This window comes from Python bivittatus, unplaced genomic scaffold (assembly GCF_059951505.1).
Source record: "Python bivittatus isolate LINGU-HERP-01145 unplaced genomic scaffold, Pbiv_v1 ctg000740_np1212, whole genome shotgun sequence".
NCBI classification, from domain to species: domain Eukaryota; kingdom Metazoa; phylum Chordata; class Lepidosauria; order Squamata; family Pythonidae; genus Python; species Python bivittatus.
The window spans coordinates 1,494,630-1,513,754 of NW_028277106.1; the positions used below are offsets into that span (position 1 = coordinate 1,494,630).

The 19,125-nt window shown below is 57.6% G+C and overlaps 1 protein-coding gene across 1 annotated transcript; it reads left to right on the forward strand.

The window, feature by feature from the left end:
* The first annotated feature begins 425 nt into the window (after window positions 1-425).
* On the forward strand, window positions 426-14,914 carry EMX1 (empty spiracles homeobox 1). The gene is made up of 3 exons (XM_088128730.1): window positions 426-810; window positions 4,553-4,737; window positions 14,405-14,914. The coding sequence occupies exons 1-3, from the start codon at window positions 426-428 to the stop codon at window positions 14,570-14,572; spliced, it is 738 nt and encodes a 245-aa protein (XP_087984856.1). The 3' UTR covers window positions 14,573-14,914.
* The last annotated feature ends 4,211 nt before the right edge of the window (window positions 14,915-19,125 follow it).

The following is a 19,125-nucleotide window of genomic DNA, read 5'->3' on the forward strand; positions in this document are numbered from 1 at the left end:
CCGGCGCTCAGCGCAGCCTCCCGGGCGCTCCAGTCCGCCTTTTGGCGGCGACCCCGCTGCCTCCTCCCCTCCGCCTCCCTCCCTCCGCCTTCCCACGTGCCCTCCCCAACCCCGGGGCAGGTGAACCTGGCCAATCAGAGGGGCGGGCCGCAGGTATCTGGCTTATCTGGACGGCCAGCCTAGGAGCGCGCCCACTGCGCACCGGGTGGATGGGGTGGGAGGCGGGCGCGCGGGTGAACCACGGGCGGGAGTGCGGCTGCCACCTCCCCAAAGCCGCCTGGCGCCGCCGCCGCCGCACCCTGCCCGGTCCAGCGCGCCCGGATCTGCTGCCGGCTCGGGCCGTCCGCGCGCCGAGCCCGACGTGGCTCCCCGGTGTTCCCGCGCCCGGGCCCCTCTGCGCGCCCGCGCTCGCCCGGCCCTGAGCCATGTTCCAGCCGGCGGCGGCGGCCAAGCGCTGCTTCACCATCGAGTCCCTGGTGGGCAAGGACAATAGCCACCCGCTGGCAGAGGAGCCTCTCCGTCCCGCCGCCGCCGCCGCCGCCCTCGGATACCCGGCCAGCGCCGCCGTCGAGGCCTTCGCCCACGGCTTCCAGGGCTCGGCCGCCGCCGGGCGCTCGCTCTACGGAGGCCCGGAGCTGCTCTTCCCGGAGGCCGTGAGCCACCCGCCTGCCCTGGCCGTCCACCCGCCGCAGCTGGGCTCCTCGCACCTGCCCCCCTCGCCGCACCCTTTCTTCGGCCCGCAGCCGCGCGACCCGCTCAACTTCTACCCCTGGGTGCTGCGGAACCGCTTCTTCGGGCACCGCTTCCAAGGTAAGCAGCGCGGGGCGGCCACTCCAGGGAGTCGGGGGGCGCGGGTCGGGCCCTTCCGCGCTGGGCTTGGCGCTTCGGAGCGGCGCGTGGCGGGGCGTCACCGCCCGGCACAGGCCCGGCCTGGAGACCGCGGCTGGGCCGACGCTCGCGCCGTCGCAGCCGATCCGCCCGTTGTCCGGGGAAACCGGACCGGGTCCCGCGGGCCCGAAGAAGCGCCTGTTCCTACCCAGCCGGAGCGGCGAGCGAGCCTTGGCAGCGGCTCAGCTTGAGGTTCGGATTCATCAAGTTAGTCACGGCCTTCGAGCTGCCTCGGCGCGGCCCCATCTCTCCTTCAGGGGCCTGGGGGGCGACAGTCACCGGCGCGGCCCTCGGTGCCTGCGGGGAGGGGCGTTGTAATCCAGCCTCCCGACAGGGCGCCCCTCGTGGGCCGCGACGGGGCTCTTTGAACCCTCTTCCGAGATCCGCCCCAGCCCAGGACTTCTGCAGCAGCGGGAGCAGCCACGGGTTCTGCTGGCACCTGGAGCCGGTCCCTGTTTGCTCTACTTTTGCCTCGGGGGACGGCTCCAGTTTTTCGGGGTGCTGAGAGAGAGGCGCAGCTCAGGCGTCTCCCTCTTCCTTGAGGTTCTTGGGAGGGGGCGGTGCCAGGGGGCTCGGGGAGGCCGTGGCCGGTCAGCCTGCCCGTGCAGGGGAGAAGGGGGCGCCCAGCCGGAAGGAAGGGCCGCCCTCCCGCCGCCTTCTTGGGGGAGCCCAACAGCGCCTGCTCCGGGGGGAAGGACAGCGCTCGGTAGCGGGAGGAGGGGACCGGCTGAATGCGGCGCCCGGCGGGGCAGCGACCTGGGACCCGAGCGAAATCCGTGGAGACCCGTTCAACGCCTCATGGCGTCTTCGGGAGTGTAAACTGGATCCGCACCGGCGTCGGTGCTCGACCTGGACTGTCTCGGGAGAGGCGGCGTTGCTGCCCTCCGTGTAGATGCGGTATTTCAAGTGGGCGCTGAGGAATTACAGCCGGTTCTCGCGATCGACCGGATTCCGACCACGGCGCGGGCGGGGAAAAGGGACCGCCGGCGAGCGCGCAGTGCTCCTTGACGGTCGCGGAGAAAGGCCCCTGTCCGGCCCGCCGGGAGCACTTCCTCCCAAGAAGGCTTAGGGCTCCGGGAAGCCTCTGTCCTGAACAGGGACGTCGCTTCATCTTCTTGGTCGCTGGCATGGAGCGCTTCGGGCAGGTCCCTGGGCGGATTCCGTAAATCCCAGCTCAAACCGGCGCCGCCCCGTCCAGTTCCTTTCGGAGAACTGCGGCTGCACTGTCCAGGAAGCCGGCCCGACGGGACCGCGTCCCTCGCTCTTACCCTGAGACGAACCCTGGTCGATGGCTTGGGAAACCCTGGGCGCAACCGCAGGAGAAGACCGGCTCTCCCGGCCCGGGGACGCCCGAGAGGCTCTGGCACCGGCGAGCAACAGGGGGCTCGTGGCCTTCGCTCCACCCGCGGCTGGGCTGCTTTTGGAGGTGCTAACATGGCCGCAGGGAAACGTGGAGCCGCGGCCCCGCACAACCCCAAGTCTCGCGGGAAGCTTCCGTCCCCGGAGCAGCCTCGGACGAGCGCGGGGCTCGTGGGGCCGGGAAGCCCCCTGCGGCCGACTGGGCTCCCTCTCCGCGGCCTAGCCAGGGAACCGGCGGCGGGCCGAAACCGCGCTCCGAGCACAGCCTGGGACTATCCCGCCTTCGGGCCCCCGTCACGCCCAAGAGGCCCTCCCGGTCGCTGGACCCTCCGGCCTGCCGCAGAGTCGCGGGGGCTTTGCCTGGAAAGCGAAACCCGGCCTTGGCGCCCGCGAAGCTGCTCGGCCGCCGCCTGGAAGGAGCGCCCCTTAAAGGCCTTTGTTCGTCGGCCGGGAGGGGGGAACTCTCCCCGCGGCGCTCCGGGGCAGGGGCAGCGGAGGCGGCGCAAGGGACGGCCCCAGGAGGCTCTCCCGGCTCGCTCCGGAGCCCCGACAACGCAGCGGGCGGAGCGCTGGCCGGCCAGAGCGGGAGCCGGCGCGGTCTGCCCGAAGAGACGGCTCTGCTTTCCGCCGTCCTCGCTGCCCTTTCGGGCTCGGCTCTTTCCCTTTCGTCGTCGTTAGCACAATCCCGGCCGGGCCGGGCTCGCCGCGCCGCGCCGCACGAGGCCTTCCCGGAGGAAGCCCCTTCGCCCGACATCCCGCGCGCCGGAGGCCCCCCCCCGAGCGCGCCAGCGGGCAGCCTTCGGAAGGACGAGGCCCACGCGCGCTCCGGCGGGCTCCGACCACGACGCCTCTCCGCTAAGCCTGGCTGCTCGGAACAGGCCTTGGAGGCCGCGCTTGCCGGCGTCGGAACCGGCAGCGCCTCTTCCTGCTTGGCCGGCGCTGGGCGGAGGAGGCAGACCTGCCTCGCCCCCCCGCGAGTCCCGGCGCCCGAGAGGCCAAGCAGCCAGCCAGGAGCGGACCCCGGGCAAGTCCAACGGTCCCGCCGCCGAGCGGATCAGGCTCTCCGGGGCGGATGTAGCCGAGCACCCTGCGACTCCCGGGCGCGGCGGGGGGCTTGGACAGAGCGCCGGCCTTGCTCGGCGAAAACCCCGACGCAGGGCTGCGGGAGGCGGGCGGAGAGGGCGCCGCTCGGTCCAGAATGGCCAGCCGCTCGGACTTCTCTGCTGACTCGTTCCCGGGGAAGAAAGCGGCGCCGTCGTTCAAGCGATCGGGAATCGAGAGCCCTTCCCTGGGGGCCCTTCCTTCGATCCGAGCCAAACGAGGCCGGGCGCAAACGCCGATGGTCGTAGAACCCGCCCCCCTCCAGCCCTAGCGCGAGGACGGCCAAGCGGCGGGGGGGCGGCATAAAATCAGCCGCTCCCTTGCTTGGGGGGTGGCCCCCCGCAGGACCGGGCCGCTTGCCTTTAAAGACCTTGCCGGGGCAGCTCTCGCCCGGGGGCCCCTTGCTTGCTTGCCCCCCGCCTGTGCTGGGGAGCTCTTCACGCGGAGCCCCTCCGTCCTGCCACGCCCTGAGAGCGAGGGAGGGGCTCGTCCCAGCGGGCGAAGGCAGCCGCGGCGCAGCCCGGTTCAGGGCTCCGGAAGCTTGGCGCCGACCCCTCCTTTCGCCGCTGGGCGAGCTTGGTTCCGCCGTTCCTTTGCCACAGCCCTTTCCCTGTGCAAACGTTGGCTCTCTCCCGACTGCGACTTCCTTCACAACGTCCTGACAAGGTAGGCCTCCAGACCCTCCCCGAGGTTGCCGGGTTGCTTCGGGGAGGACCAGCGGAAGACTTGGAGGAGAGACTGGCGGCAGGGCCTGCCTCGCGCCTCGTTTTAAGCGGCTGCCTCGGCCTGTGGGGGCGGCGGCGCCTGGAGCCCGATCTAGCTCCAGCTTTAGGGCGCCCTACTTCCCCCCCAGAAAGCGCATCCCGCGCGATTCCCTCCTCCTGGCCGCCTCCACTCCGCCGCCGCGGGCGCTGCCTCGGGTGAGCACCGGCGCTCGTCCGCGCGTTCGCCGCCTGCCCAGGCTCCCCTCTCTCGGTCCTGCGGAGGGGGCAGCGGCCGCCTAGGGCCCGCGTCCCACCTCAGTCCCGCGGCGGGGGGGGAGCGGGCTCTCCGGGGTCCTCCGGCGGGCGGGGAGGCGTCCCGCGGCCGGAGGACTCCCAGACCGCGGGCGCCCGCGGAGCTGCCGCTGCTGGGGCCCCAAGCGGAGCGGCGCGCGGGTCCCCCCTCGCGGGCAGGGCGCTGACTGCCGTGCTTTCCTCCGCAGGCGGCGAAGTGTCCCAGGAGAACCTGCTCTTGCACGGGCCCTTCGCCCGGAAGCCGAAGCGCATCCGCACCGCCTTCTCGCCCTCGCAGCTGCTGCGGCTGGAGCGCGCCTTCGAGAAGAACCACTACGTGGTGGGCGCCGAGCGCAAGCAGCTGGCCGGGAGCCTCAGCCTCTCCGAGACCCAGGTGGGCCGCGGCGCCGGCAGAACAGGGGCCCTTCCGGTGCGCCCGCTTCCCGCGAGGTGGCGGGGCGGGCGGGGCGGGGGGAGGCCGTTCGTGGCCGCAAGACTGGAGCTGCAGGGAGACGCCGCTGCTGGCGGCCCCCGGGGCGGAAGCGGCCCCTGGCCCAAGGGCCGCCGGACCCAGCCCCTCGTAAAATGGTCGGCCTTAGTAGCTTGCTCGCTGGGCCCTGATAAAGTCCTCCTCCAGACATTTGGATGTTTACGACCTCTACGAACCAACGTGTCTATAAAGATTTATCAACCATTCCGCACCCCCCCCCCTTTTCTGTACGTTTTAACTACAGAAAACTAATTAATTCTTCAGGTCAATTTCTCTTGCAAATTCATGCACGCGTGCAGAGCGCAGGAGGGTTTAACTGTTCTGGCCTCAGAATTAATCCTGCCTCCTTCAAACTTTTTCCAGTTCTTGCCAGACTCACCTGCAAGGTACAAAAACCTTTGTGGATTTGAGCATATTTCTCTGAAAACCAAGGAGTGAACTAGAAATCCATCTTCCGAGCCTGGAAATGCTACTGGCCACCCAAGCTCTCCTCACCCTGCGGCTTTTTCCCTCCCAGGGCTGTTTGTGCAGAGGGAGCTTAGCAGCGGGCAAAGAGAAAGAGAAATCCCACACTAGCCTACTCAGTTGTCCGCCGTAGAGTCTCACTTTCCCTGTGATGCCACCTGGACAGCTAAGCCCGCCATCTAGGGAACCTCTGGGTCGAAGTCGCCCCTTTATTGCCCCCTCCAGAGGGCTGTAGGAAAGCAAGGCCAGCTGCTGGTCAGCCCTGACACGCCGTGGCATTCTGGGGTGTCCACAGGGTGTGGTCATGAAGAATAGGCTGAGCTTCCGTTGCCCCCTCTTGGCTTCGTTGGCCAACCCACAGAGCCCCCTGCAGTTGTTGCTAGTTACGGTTTCGTGCAGGTTTGTTGACGTGCTGTCTGGTTGGGGTCTGTGTCCTGCCAGGGAGCCTCTAGTAAAGAGAGGGCTACTCCAGCAAAATGTCTCCATTGGTGGGGCTATGGGATTGTGGATAGTAAATCAGGAAGAGGCTTGTTGGGGGAGAACACTTTCTCCAGAATATTTTAAGTTGAGACTGTCCTGGACAGGTGTACAGATAGGTCCCCTCTCGGGAGCTTTTCCGACCCTTTGGTGAATTCACAAGACTGGAGCACGCCTTTTGGAGAGAAAACAATTTCCAGTTGGAGCCCATAAATTTCCAACTATGTTCCCCATGCCTTTGGGGGGCAGCTGTATTTAAACGTGTGTGTACGTGTTCATGTAAACATTTGTTTTGGAAGTAGGTGAGGAGGGCTACACAGGAGACTCCAGCAGGGAGAAACAAATTAAAAGCGATGAAATGGTTTGGGATGAAACTGAAGTGAGGGAATGTTGGAAGGAATAGTTTAGAAATTTGGATGGGAATGTTAGTGATAAGTCAAAAAGTGGGATTGAAAAAACCCTGTAATGGCTAGGTCCAAGGAAAAAAACCCTGAACAGCAAGTCATCAATGTGGTGAGAACACTGAAAAATTGTAAAGCGGCAGGTTTAGATGGCGTGACTGGAAAGAGGGCAGGCTGCGTCCGTACCTGCCGTTGGAAGAACGTCCTTATCCTTCCCCAACGCAACGGGGAAAGTGGCGGGACCGAATGCAAAAGCCACAGGGGTTAAATGTGTCCTGGAAGGTGTTTGGCAGATTTCTGTTTGAAGCGGTACAAGAGGCGGGAGTGAGCAAAGTCGGGGAAACACACACAGTGCAGGGCAAGGCAGACCGTGCTTTTGCTCTTCAGCAGGTCGCTGGGCAATACACAAATGTGAGAAAGACAATTTATGTTAAGTTTGTTAATCGAGAGAAAACCGATGCTAAACTGAAGAGACTTCCATTATGAAACGTTTTGCACCAATACAGAGGTGAAGGTTGGTTGCTGAGTGTGATAAGAGTGACATGATGGAAGTAAAGTGTGTGTGTGAGGGTGAATGGGAAGCTTGGCCAATGGCTCGACGCTGAGATAAAAGTCTGTGATTACAGATAAATGCAGAAGAAATGCTCGTGAGTGAATTAGGAATGTGTCGGTTGGGGACATGAATTTGAATGTATTTTTGCACGCAGATGAGGTCAAGTTCTTTGCAGTGAATTCAGTGAGGAGCATGGACCTGCAGATGACTACATGAAAGACCAAGGCTGCTGTTTTTCACAGGGAAAATGGAGTGAGCAACTGCAGCTTGCACCAACTGGAGGGGGAAAGAGATGAGTATGGGGGCCTTGGTGGAAGGTTTGCCAGAAGTGAGAAACGAGATAGAGAATGTTTAAGACGCTCAGATGCTGGTAGAAATGCAGTGGGCCGTTTGCTGGGAGGAATGAACGTTTGGGAAAACGGTGGCGTGTCAGGGAGTGCTTCAGACCACCTTTGTTAAGCGTGAGAGAGAGAGAGAGAGAGAGAGAGAGAGAGAGAAAGAAAGAAAGAAGAAAGAAAGAAAGAAAGAAAGAGAAAGAAAGAAAGAAAGAAAAAGAAAGAAAGAAAGAAAGAAAGAAAAAGAAAGAAAGAAAGAAAGAAAGGGGAGTGAGTGTTGAGTATGTCAGGAGAGGCATAAAATAAGTTAAAGGCAATGGGAATTTAGATACGTGTGACAAAAGAAGAAAGGGATTGGGACTGAATAATAGAATATTGCTTTGGCCGAAGACCGAAGAGAAAAGTGAGCGATCTGTGGGAAAGAAACTCGCCGCAGGTTCGGCCATAGAGAGAGAATAAGTGAGGATCCCGCAGGCCGGCAGGCGGGGGGGAAGGAGGGAGCCGAGCTGCTCCAGAGAGGAGGGGAGGGGAGGGGAGGGGGAGCGAGGCCAGGAGGCGCCAGGGAGGTATGGGGCGCGTTGCGTTTGGCTGGAGGTAGCTGGATTTCCTTTTCGTTTGCGGCATACCGTTAGTTCCTTTGTCTCAGCTTTCCTCGCTCACTTTCCGCACTCTGCGCGCACTGCTGCTTTCCCTGGAAGGGAGCAGCATGATGGGCGCACGTGTCTGTGTGCATCGTATATGGGAAAGGCCCAAGGTTGGTAACAGGAGAGTTAGTTTCCTGGGTATCCATGTTTGTATGTGGCGTGGGGGGATCACAACACTTGTGTGACAGCATCCTTGTGCAAACACTGTGACTTGCATAAAATAAAATAAAATAAAATAAAATAAAATAAAATAAAATAAAATAAAATAAAATAAAATACTTGCACCAGATGTTGGGATGTTCTGGGGGGATTTACATGGCATTACGGGTGTGCCATTGTTTTGATGCCACCATGGTTTGCTGGGGTGCCACTGTTGTGTTTACAGTTCCTCAGTTGTCTAGTTAATGCATCTCTTAGAAAAATGCTGCTTGCGGAGCCTTGTGGGGGAGGGGAGGGGAGGGGAGGGGAAGCAGCCCTTCTCCGTCCTTTTCTGCACCACCGTGCCGGACTGATTCCTTGCTGAAGAGAGTAGCTGGACTCTCTGCGTCCAGCTACTCTCTTCAGCAAGGAATCCGTCCGGCACGGTGGTGCAGAAAAGGACGGATGGCGGGGGGGTCTTGTTTGTCCTTTCTTCTGGAGTGCCTGATTGTGAGTTGATCCCGTTCGGCCCCGTTTATCAACGTGCTTTGGGAAAAGAGAAGACCCTCTCCGGGGCCTTATCGGATTCCTGCCGGCAGTTCCTGCTTCTTGGCCTCTGTGAGACGGGCAGGGGCTCCCCGAGGCCTCTTGACCAGGGTTGTGCTGTCCAGGCTCAGGGAGAGCCCCAGGCCCCGGGCCTCGCAGATGTCGGTCGATGGGCCGGGAGGCGGCACCGTGCCTGCAGGAAGCCCTTGGCCTCCTCTGTGGACTCGGGGGGCTCAGAGGCCTGTTGGAGGGTGCCGGGTGGTGGCTGGGGCCTCGGCTGAGCCCGGCGCTTCTTGAGGTGCAGCTGAGGGGCTTTCGGCTGAAGCAGCCGTGGCCCTGAGAGGCGGGACGGTCCTTTGTCTGGAGGAGGACAACCCTGCCTGCGAGCGAAGGGGGCCCTCGCTGGGGGAAAGCCAAGGTGGCAGAGAAGAGCAAAAGCTCTCTGAAAAGGTGGGCCTGATTACGGCTCGGGGGGGTCCACCAGCAGGCTGTGAGGTGAGACGCTTCCCCCCGCAGCAAGCGCGGCTGGAGTGGAGATGGGCTTACGGTCGGTGCAAGAGCAGGATCCCAAAACAAATGGAGGACCCTGAAAGGTGCTCGTCTGGCGCCTTTTTATGGAGGAAACGCGCTCCTTCCCAGGCCAGGGAGGGAGGCAATCAGGTTTGGAAAGGTGTCTGGGCGGATGTGGAGGTAATGCAGAGGAAGAGCAGCCGTTCTGGGAACAGTCCCCAAGAAACCAAAAAGTGGAACACTCTCTATTTTTCTCCCACTTGTAAAAAACGCGGGATGCATCTGATTTATCAGCCTGGTTCACGGCTGAGTATTTGTTTTCTGGTGAGGCAAGGGCTGGCGGCTGTTCTGCCCCGGCATTATTTCTCACGTCCGAGGGCTGCGCTGGGTTGAACGATATCAGGACGTGATGCGTGGCAGGGAGCAGTCAAGGTTTCCGGAGCTCTAGTTTTCTGGTTCCTGGTCTCCTCCTGCCAGTTTAGTTGCACTAAGGCTCAATTTCACTTCCCATTTATTTCCTCCCAGAAATTGGTAGGAGACCAGATCACAGATGTCCGTTCATATTTCGGCCACACAGTTGTGGGAGAGAGGCTCTGGGGCTCACCCAAAAGTGGTTTGGGAGGCAGGTGTGATCCTCAGGCTCTGGGTTGCTTACTCATGATATAAAGGCACTCACCTCTGTGTGTGTGCATGCACACGTGTGCGTGTGTACATGCACACGTAGACACAGCATTCTGGAATGCAACAAAGGAAATCATCTGTTTTTGTTTTGTCCCATTTTGTGGTACTCATTTATTTTATTGGTTTATGTACAACTTTTGGATGCGATTCTTCTTAAAACTATCAAAGGAATTTACAAGTAGAATGGTAAATACTGTAATAACAATGAAATATTTTGCATTTGCATGTTAAAAGCAAATGGGAGCTTGATAGATGGAAAGATAAACTGTGCCCAGGGTGAGGGCCCCAATCCAAGAAACGCCTCTGTCCTTTCCTCCCACTGAATGCGAGAGCAGCTGCTGAGCGATGCCACCTGAGGGAGTCAAGGGGGGCTTTTGTGCAGGGCTGAGCTCCCCATTTCCTGGGGCAGAGAAGTGTGTTTTCGTGGGCCAAGGAACAGTGCGAGGTGCAGCAGCCAGGCCGGGGCCCTTTTCAGTTGGGGGCTCAGAGGGATATGATTTCTACTGATCTAAGGAAAAAAGGCAAGTCAGGCTAATTTGGGATCCCGTCAAAGGAAATGTTGCACCAGGAAACGCTGCCGTTCCTCCTTCCCTGCCTCCGCCAAGGGGAAGTTCTCTCAGACAGCCTTTTGTCTACGGGCAGGTTTCACTTCTGCCCTCCCGGACACAGAGCTGGGGGGCGACGGAGCCCCCCTGTGCGTCTTTTGCTGCTGCCGGTGAAGAAAAGTACAATGTGAAAACAGAAGCTGGCAATTCTGTAGAGCTGCTAAAAGGTAATTTAATGGAAACTTAGGAACAGAGGGTAATCATGCAGAAACAGAAGTCATTTATGGCGAAAAAATTAGAAAACAACCTTTTGAACAGTGCCAGAAAAAGCAAAACTTTCTCTTCTTTTGCACTTTTCTTTGGAAAAAAACGCATACCTTTCTTCCAGATTTGTCCTTCAGCACACCGCCACAACGAGCTTTGCGGCTGGTGCTTTGGACGTGCTTGGCTCCTCGGTAGACCACTTCGTGCTGGGTGGGAAGCTGCGTGATCCGGTGCCACGGGTGACAGCTCCCAGCACCCTCCCTGCAAGGGCCGTGCCGGCAAGGGCCCCTCGGCTCCGCTTGAAGGCCAGCTGGCTCCCGGAACCCCTTTCCTGGTGGGTGCAGTTTCCCCCGGGGCAAAGGGCCCCGGGGGCTGGGGCCTCCTGGGTGAAGGCACGCCGAGTCCGGTGCTTCCTCCAAAGGGGGCTGCCAGATTCACCGGCTCTGCTTGGGAGCCCTTCCAGCTGGGCTTGACGTGCAGCTGCCAAGAGAGTCGGGTGCCCATGCGGGAGGAGCTGCTCCCCACGGGTGCTCGGGTGCCGTCTTTGTTCTCTCCTAGGTGCAGGGTGACTCACTGCGGTTCGCCCAAGAGCTTTTGGAGTGAACTAGGAGGGTCGCGTATTTTATTGGTATCCTGTTCATCCTCCCAAAGCAGTTCGGAGGAAACTCAGCAGAACACACTATAGATAAAATAATAGAGAATGGTATAAAATGATTGGTTGATTGATTATGTGCCATTGTCAGTACTGACTCTTCGTGACCACCTTCTCCAGGACGATCTGTCCCCAACCTGGTCTTTCAGGTCTTCCAAGGGTGCTCCTGTCGCCACCGTGACTGAGTCCCTCCCCGGCTGCTGGCCGTCCTCTCCTCCTCTTTCCTTCCACCTCTCCCAGCATCAGAGCCTTCTCCAGAGAGCCGGGCCTTTGCATAACATGTCCAAAGTAGGGTAATTGAGCCTGGCCATTTGTTCCTTGAGTGAGAACTCTGGGTTGATTTAAGAAAACAATACAGAGCATAATTTTACTGTACGAACATTTAAATTATCTATCAAAACAAAAATAAACCGAGTAGAATTTTTAAGTGGAAAGCTTTAAATGACATTTTGTCCAGTATGTTCATTCCTGTTGATGTTAGCATATTTTTATTTGTGATATTCTGGTGCTCGTTTTCATTTAAATGGCAGATTGGGCTCCAGGTGTCTGGTGGGGAGGAGAATTATCAGTGGGTCAACCTGAGGAGAGTGATGGGTGCTGGGATATGAGCAGGGCTGCCCATGGGAGTGGGGTCAGAAGAATCGAGATATGCTGCAGTTGAGTGACCAGCGCTCCGCTCCTCCTTCGACTGTGTGGGCACAACCACCACCTTGACTTACTGGATCCTGCAGAGGATGTCTAGATGATAAGCCTGGGGTTTCAAACAGCTACTCCCCTACCAGAGTCCTTTGTCTTTTAGAAATAGGGTGATGCTTAATAGTGCATATGCTGTTTTCTCTGGCCATGTCAGCCCTCTCTGACTGAAGAACCTCTGTGAACATGTCTCTTCTGAAGCCATCTGCGTTCGTGACTGTCATTATTCTCAGGGCCTGAGTTAATAAGGAAGAGTGCAGTGAGAACGGAGCCTTTCGTTTGCCAATTGTGACTCTCATGCTCAGCGTCTCATCAAATTACCCCAAGTTCTAGTGTCTGGGCGGGAAAACCCTTCCTTCCTTCCTTCCTTCCTTCCTTCCTTCCTTCCTTCCTTCCTTCCTTCCTTCCTTCCTTCCTTCCTTCCTTCCTTCCTTCCTTCCTTCCTTCCTTCCTTCCTTCCTTCCTTCCTTCCTTCCTTCCTTCCACATTTTTTCCAAGCTTAAGAGCTCTCAAGCACGTCCATCCTTCTTTGTAATGCACCTCACGCCTGTGGCAAGGGGCGGCCGCGGCCAGAGACCCATTTCCACAGGAACTAGCCGCTCTGCCGATGTGCGAAGCGAAGCCCCGCGTAAGGCAAGAGGAGGCTCTGGTTCCCGTGGCAGGTTTGGCCACCTGAGGGCACCAAAGACGCTTCCACATGTGACTGGCTCAGGCCTGTGGAAAGGATGTTTGAAAGGCCACATCAATCTCGCAGGGCAAGGTTTTGCCACAGCAGTAGTAGTATTAGACTGGTTGGCATTGAGGGAAGCCCCCATGTGGCACACACATGCAAGGGGCAGCCCTGTAGCTGCTGCATAACAGGGTGTGTTCCTAAGGCGAGACGGGGCTGGCCTTGCGTCCCCTGCAGCAGCTCCCATCCCCTTAAGAGCCGGCAGAGGCTGGCCGGGCCTAACCCTTCCTCTGCTCGGTGCCTCGGCCAGGAGAGCATCCTAGAACAACGGTCTCTGACCGCAGCCATCGGGAGTGTCCGTGTGAGGCTCTTGATTGCTTCTCTGCGGCCAACACACTTTGCAAGGAGAACTTTATAAGTTGGTGAGCAAAATGGTCCTTTGGGGGAGATTCATGCAAGACTTCGGGGAGAGGCTTCAAAAAAAGGGCAGTGGGGAAAGCCCATGGCTGCAAAGAAGGCCTTGAGGGCCTCCCCAACCGTTTCAGGCAGGATGCCCAGCCGGTCAAGATGAGAAGAATGGAGTGATGGCAGAAGTGCCATCGAAGTCAAACACCAGACCTACAAAACTCATTTGTTTCCCCGGTTCCCTCTGCTTGACATCTTGTCAGTTTGTATTTGGTTTCTCAGACTTTGTGTCCTTTTCTCGTGTTCCTTATGTGGCAAAACTCTCCTCTGCATCTTCTGGCCTTCTCGATGCAGCTGCTGAGGCACGCCAGTAACTTAGGGAGGCTGATCTGTGCCAGAGGTGTTATTTTGTCTCTGGATAGAAGTTTTCAAAACCATACCCCATCCTTACCAGTCAGCTAGTTTCTCAGGAATTCCCCTTGCCCTTCTCTGTGGGCAGTTTCTCAAGCTGGAGACAATGATGCCCTCTTTGAAAATGGCCAAAATTGTACCAGCTTCTGGAGAATACTGAGATAAAATTTGCCATTCTTTGTAACACTGTATTTTTTCTTGTGACTTAAGTATACATTTTCCTACTGAAATGTCTCTGTTATTCACAATGGCTGCTGCTTCTAATGCCATTTAATTTAATTTCTGTCACCAGAGCTAAGGCTGGGATGCCCATCTAAAATCTCATGTTGCTGGTCTGCCAGGCATTCCTACCCTCGATGAAGAACTCTTTGGATCTCTCCTGAACTTTGCCAGTCTCCATAACTTCCTCTTTGCTACATAACTTACATGACTTTTAAATACATTTTTGATCCATAAAAAGTGAACAGAGTAAATTGTTCCTGCTCCACCAGCATTCTGCTTGGCCAACTTTCTTTACCTTCTCTCCTGAATACCAAACTCTGATGAATCCATCCTGACTTGGAAGATTATGAAATGTGCAGATAAACACCTATTCATCTCTCTCTCTCTCTCTCTCACACACACACACACACACACACACGATTCTTTGGCTTATGGAGGCCGTGGCGCTCTTCCCCATGCATTAGGCACATAGTCCCCTCCCCTTCTGGCGGGGGCAAACCCCACCTTTGAGGGTCATCTCCCTCTGATCTGGAGGCTCCCAGCAGCTGTTAAGGTCTGTACCGGGGTCTTCTCCCAACTTTGCAGTTGCCGGCCCTCTGCCTTCAACTAGATGGATACAGGCTTCTCTTGCCCCAAAGGCAGGGGGGCACTGCTTTCGTTCTGGATGTGGTCAGTCCGTTGGGCTGGGTTTAACTGAATATTTTGGGCAATTGCTTTTAACTTATTACCTGCTTTGATGCTCTTGGACAGGGAGGTGAAAGGTTCATAGGCTTAAATAAATGAATAACCACCTGATCTTTGGTGCCTGAGTTCAGGGACAGTGAGAATACAAGTGTTTGCATTTGCACAAATGAATTAGAACGGCTCTTCGAGGTTTAGAAATGCCCCAGCCCTGTTTCCAAGAAAGCCTTAACTGTTCCTGTTTCCCTGACCCTTTTCCACCTTTCTGTCTCATCCAGGTGAAAGTCTGGTTTCAAAACAGAAGGACCAAATACAAAAGGCAGAAACTAGAGGAAGAAGGTCCCGAGTCAGACCAAAAGAAAAAGGGATCCCACCATATCAACCGATGGCGGATCGCCACCAAGCAGTCCAATACAGAAGACATTGATGTCACGTCCAATGACTAGCCAGAGACGGGAGGAGGTGGCCGCTGGCAAACAGGGCCCTGAAAGGACCGCGTGGGAAAGCAAGGACCGGACGAGGACCAAGCTGTTCCCCCTTCCGCCGGTGGTGCCCCCTCCATGGGGAATCTGGGGGGGAACGTAAGGGTGGCCTAGGAAACCACTTCTCTCCTGGGATCCTGCCCGCTCCCCAGCTGCCCACGGGGTAGCCTGTGGGGACTCGGGACCTGGGCCGGTCCAGCCGATGTGGAGGGCAATGGCTCCAGGGACAGAGGGACGGCTTCTTGCCCAGCTGGGAAGCCATTAGTCAGCCACGTGAGCAAATAAACCCATCCACCGAGACCTCCGCCATGCATAACCCTCTCATCTTTGTTGCACTTCGGTTGGATAATTTTTTAATCAACAAAAAACAATGCATTTTTATTTTAATTTATTATTTCGTGTCTCTGCGTTTGCTGGGCCTGTGTACATACTCTTATGTCATAGATAGCAAGCAGCTGTAGTGTGTGTTGCTGTGCCGTGAATAAAAATAGCCTGGGTTTGACGTGCGAGGCCTGATTGTAGCCGGCTCCCTGCGGAAAGATCCGTTTACAGGACCTGGTCGTCTGTGAGCGCTTGGCACCCACTCCTGGGCATGCTCCCGAATCTTTAGAAACGGAGGGCAAGGGTAACTGCTGGATTCAGGTGGGGATGACCTGGCCCCTTCTGGGAGATGCCGGCGCAATTTTCTTTGAGGCTCAAAGGGGCGTCTTCCGGTCGTGGCCGCCTGCTTTTTCTTTTCCGTGCCCAGAAGCTGCTCTGCCGAATCCTGGAGGAAGAGCAGAGAGGGGCTGGGAAGGGCGGGCGGGACCGGGCGAGCCAGGCGATTGACAGTGGTCTTGCTCCCCAACTCCTGGTGTGCCCACCGCTCCCAAAAGGCCGGGTCACCAAAACTCCTGCAGCGCCGCCTCTCCGTGGTCCAAGCAGACATTTAGCCCAGCAACGGAGTCTGGCCTGCGACACTGGCGTGGCCCGGAGAGCTCCCGGAAGCTCTGTAGAAGCCATGTTTCTTTCTTGAACTGGGGTAAGATGACCGCTGGAGCTGGGGGGGCAGGTGGGGCTGGCGGTCCTGATGTCTCCCTCGTCACTGACCTTTCATGCACACATGAAAAGAGGAATCCGTTCATTTTGGGCCAGGTATTTCAGGGAGGAGGTGCCTGGAACCTCATTTTGAAAGAGGAAGTAATCAGAGGAGGTTAGACGTGCTCCTTGGCAGAGCCAAGATGGTTGAGGCCACTCAGAAGCTTTTTGGAGCAGCAAAAGCACAAGGGCCGGCCTGGCATTTGCCCAGCAGGCAGGCAAGGCAACTGGGCAGAGGCGATGGCGGAAGAGCAGCTCCCCCTGCAGCAGTGGCGAAGTGGGTCCCTTGGAAGGGCTGGGGCCACCCTGTGCCCCAGTCGGTGGGTCGGGTCCCAGCATGGTGCAACAGACTGGGGGCTTCTGTTCCTCCTTGAGAAGCCCTTTCCTCACCCAGGACCTGCTCACTGAAAGGGGCTGGGCGGGGGGCAGCGATACAACTGGAGGCCGCAGGAGCAGCAGGGCTTCTGCTGGGCGGGGGCAGGAGCTGCTGCCGCTGAGATCCAGCGCCCCTGAGCCAGGTGGCTGCCTCCATCCAGGAGCCCCGCACCATTGGCCCCGCCAAAGGCCCCTGCCCAGCCCAGCCCAGCCCAGCCTGACTCCGCGGGGGGACCCGGTGAAGGATGAGTCGGCCCTTCAGCGCCCCTCGCGCTGCCCTGCCCTGCTCGGAGCCGCTGCCGGCACTGCAAAGGGAGGGGAGTGCTGGGGCTTCTGTGGGAGGTGGTGAGGACAGCCCTGCATGGTGCACGGGGGCTCCAGCCAGCCTGGCAGCTTTCTGGCGCTCGGCTGCACGCCTCCCTCCAGGTGCAGCCAGGAAGGGTGCCTGTCGCCGGCCAGCGGGTCTTCTCTGTCGGGGCGGCTGGGCCCGACGCCTGCGGAGAAGGGGGGGTTGGGGTGCCCTCTCTCCGAGCTGGGGCAGGAGGGGGGTCCAGAGCCAGATTCCGAGCACCGCCCTCCAAGAGAGGCCTCTAGTTTGAAGGAAATCTCCCTGCAAGCCACAAGTTGCGTCAGCTGGGAGCAGGCCAAGTGGCAGAGAAGTGTGAAAAGTATCACCAGGTTGTGAGGAGACCAAACCTGGAAACCAAGGACATGCAAATACGACTTTTATTCTAAGGTTATAGTAACAGAAACTTGCAGTTCTGAATGTGCTTCCCCCCTCCCTCCCTTCATCTTCGTGAGAAGTGGGGAGGGTCTTGTTTGAGGTGCTTCCTCGGGTTGCGGTTCTGTTCCAGACTCCGGTTCCTTTTCTCTGACCGTGGTCTTGGTAGCGGCTCGTCCTCCTGTCCCTCAAGGTTCTTCCTTCTGCTCATTACAGTGAGCCAAGCTCCCCCTTTCCTCCCCCTTGTAAAGTTGGTCACTCTCTGCAGTGGGGAGAGGAGATGGCCCCAGCTCCGGCCATAAATGGAGCAAGTCAGGATGACATCTGTTGAAGGTAACCAGGAAGAGTTTGAGCCTGCTGTCCCTGGGGAAGTAGTGAGGTCTGCCACCTGTGGGCCAGCCATGTCTTAGGTGGCTTGTACCTGGTGTGTGGGGATGAGAGATGGGGATCTGGCATTGGGCGAGTGCCTTGTTGCAGGAGGGAGAGATCCTGGCGGTGTGAAGGGGGCTCCAATATGACCTCCCCTCAAGGGGTTGACCTTGGATTCATTGTGCCTAACAGCTCTTGTCCAAGATCCAACCTTCCCCTTTGGGGCAACAGCAACAAAGCATCTGGAAGAGGTAGATCAGGATTGTTTTCCTTCAGGATTCATTCAGGACATGGGATGGAAACCACATTGGTCACGCTCATCAATTACCTGTATCAGGACTTACATAAGGGAGTGCAACCTTACCTGTCCAGATGGATCTCCCAATAGCCAAGGATACTGTACTTCTGGACCACCTGTGAGGGTTGGAACTGGAGCCACCATTCTGTGGTGGTTCCAATCCTTCCTGAGTGGTTAATTCCAGTCGGGGAGGAATGAGAGGTTGAGACCTTGGGCGCTACAGTATGGGGCGTCTGAGGGCTTAATCCTCTCCTTCATCTTATTTAACATCAATATGAAACCATTGGAAGATGTTACTTGACCATTTGAGTTACAGTACCATCAACATGTAGATGTTATCCATCTCTATCCCCAGTTTAATGGAGGCTGTAAGCATCTAGATGGCAGAGAACTGACTGGGACTTAACCTTGACAAGACAGAGTAGCTAATTCAGAAGCCAAGCAATTCTGGGAGAGCGCCAACATTAGCACTAGATATTGTGCCCTCCCTGAAGGAGTGGGTCCATAGCAGTGGGCTCCCCTGGATCCGCTGCTCTTGCTGGAACAAGCAGCAGCTTTGGCTGGTGTGCCAGTCAGGGCCATTCCTGAAATGGGAAGTACTGGCAGCACTTATGCCCTTGTGCATTGACTGGACTTCATTCTGTATTGGGACAACCCTTGAAGACCACCAAGAAACTTCAGCTGGTGCAACTGGGAGCTGCCCATGTACTAACAGGAACATCCCAATGCTGTTGTCTAACACCAGTATTACAGGAGCTGCGCTGGAGGCCAGCTTGTTTCTGGGTGCAATGAAAGTGCTGGTGGTGGCAGAATCTGCCCAGCCTCCCAAGGCATACAGGAGCCCCACTTCCTGCCAGGTACATGGGAGGGGACTCAGAAGTGGGCATCTCTTCCTGAACTCAGCCCCAGGGGAAGAGATGGTCTCAGAAGGTCAGCATCCTGGTTGCTGTCATTCAGAAGGCGTGTAAAAATGTGGCTGCTTATGTGAACATTTGGGGATCGAGGAATTGAAGATGTAGGCGTCTCACACCCTACATATTGTTTGGTTGTTATTGCACTGAAATTGTTTCTTGTATTTTACTGCATTCTTTTTCTTCTGGGAGATTGATTGACTATGTATTTGTTGTGCTCTGCTTAAGCAGCAGAAAAAAACCCTTTGGATAAATCCATCCATCCATCCATCCATCCATCCATCCATCCATCCATCCATCCATCCATCCATCCATCCATCCATCCATCCATCCTGAGGTGCTACTTGAGCAAAACTTGCCAGTGTAGCCACAGGTTGGCATTCAGAACATCTCAGCCTTCTTCCTCAGATGGGCACCAAGTTGGAGGAGGTGGATTAATCAAGCTGGGAGTTGCTCCTCCTGTGGGACAGGAGCGGCCATGGGGACTGGCTGGACCGCCACACAGCAGAGAAGACCTGGTCAGTGGCGCTGCGGGCAGCTGACTTTGGAGGCCGAGAGAGGGAGAAGCAGGAAAGAGCTCCTGCTGCAGGCCCGGAAGAGCTGCCGGAAGAACGTTGCCACCAGAAGGACAATTCCAAGAGAACTAGCCTCTCTGGTGGCTTTTAGCGCAAGCTCTTGGCCAAGATGATTCGGAGAGTCCCTCTGCCATCTGCCAGCGCATCCAGGGTCTTCTGCCCTGCTGGTGGGCTTCCCAGGAACAGCTGAG

Excerpts from the sequence above, each read along its gene's own strand:
- EMX1 (XM_088128730.1), top strand. The coding sequence starts at position 426 with ATGTTCCAGCCGGCGGCGGCGGCCAAGCGCTGCTTCACCATCGAGTCC. Across the intron at positions 811-4,552 it reads CTTCGGGCACCGCTTCCAAG|GCGGCGAAGTGTCCCAGGAG; the intron begins GTAAGCAGCGCG and ends TTTCCTCCGCAG. Across the intron at positions 4,738-14,404 it reads TCAGCCTCTCCGAGACCCAG|GTGAAAGTCTGGTTTCAAAA; the intron begins GTGGGCCGCGGC and ends TGTCTCATCCAG.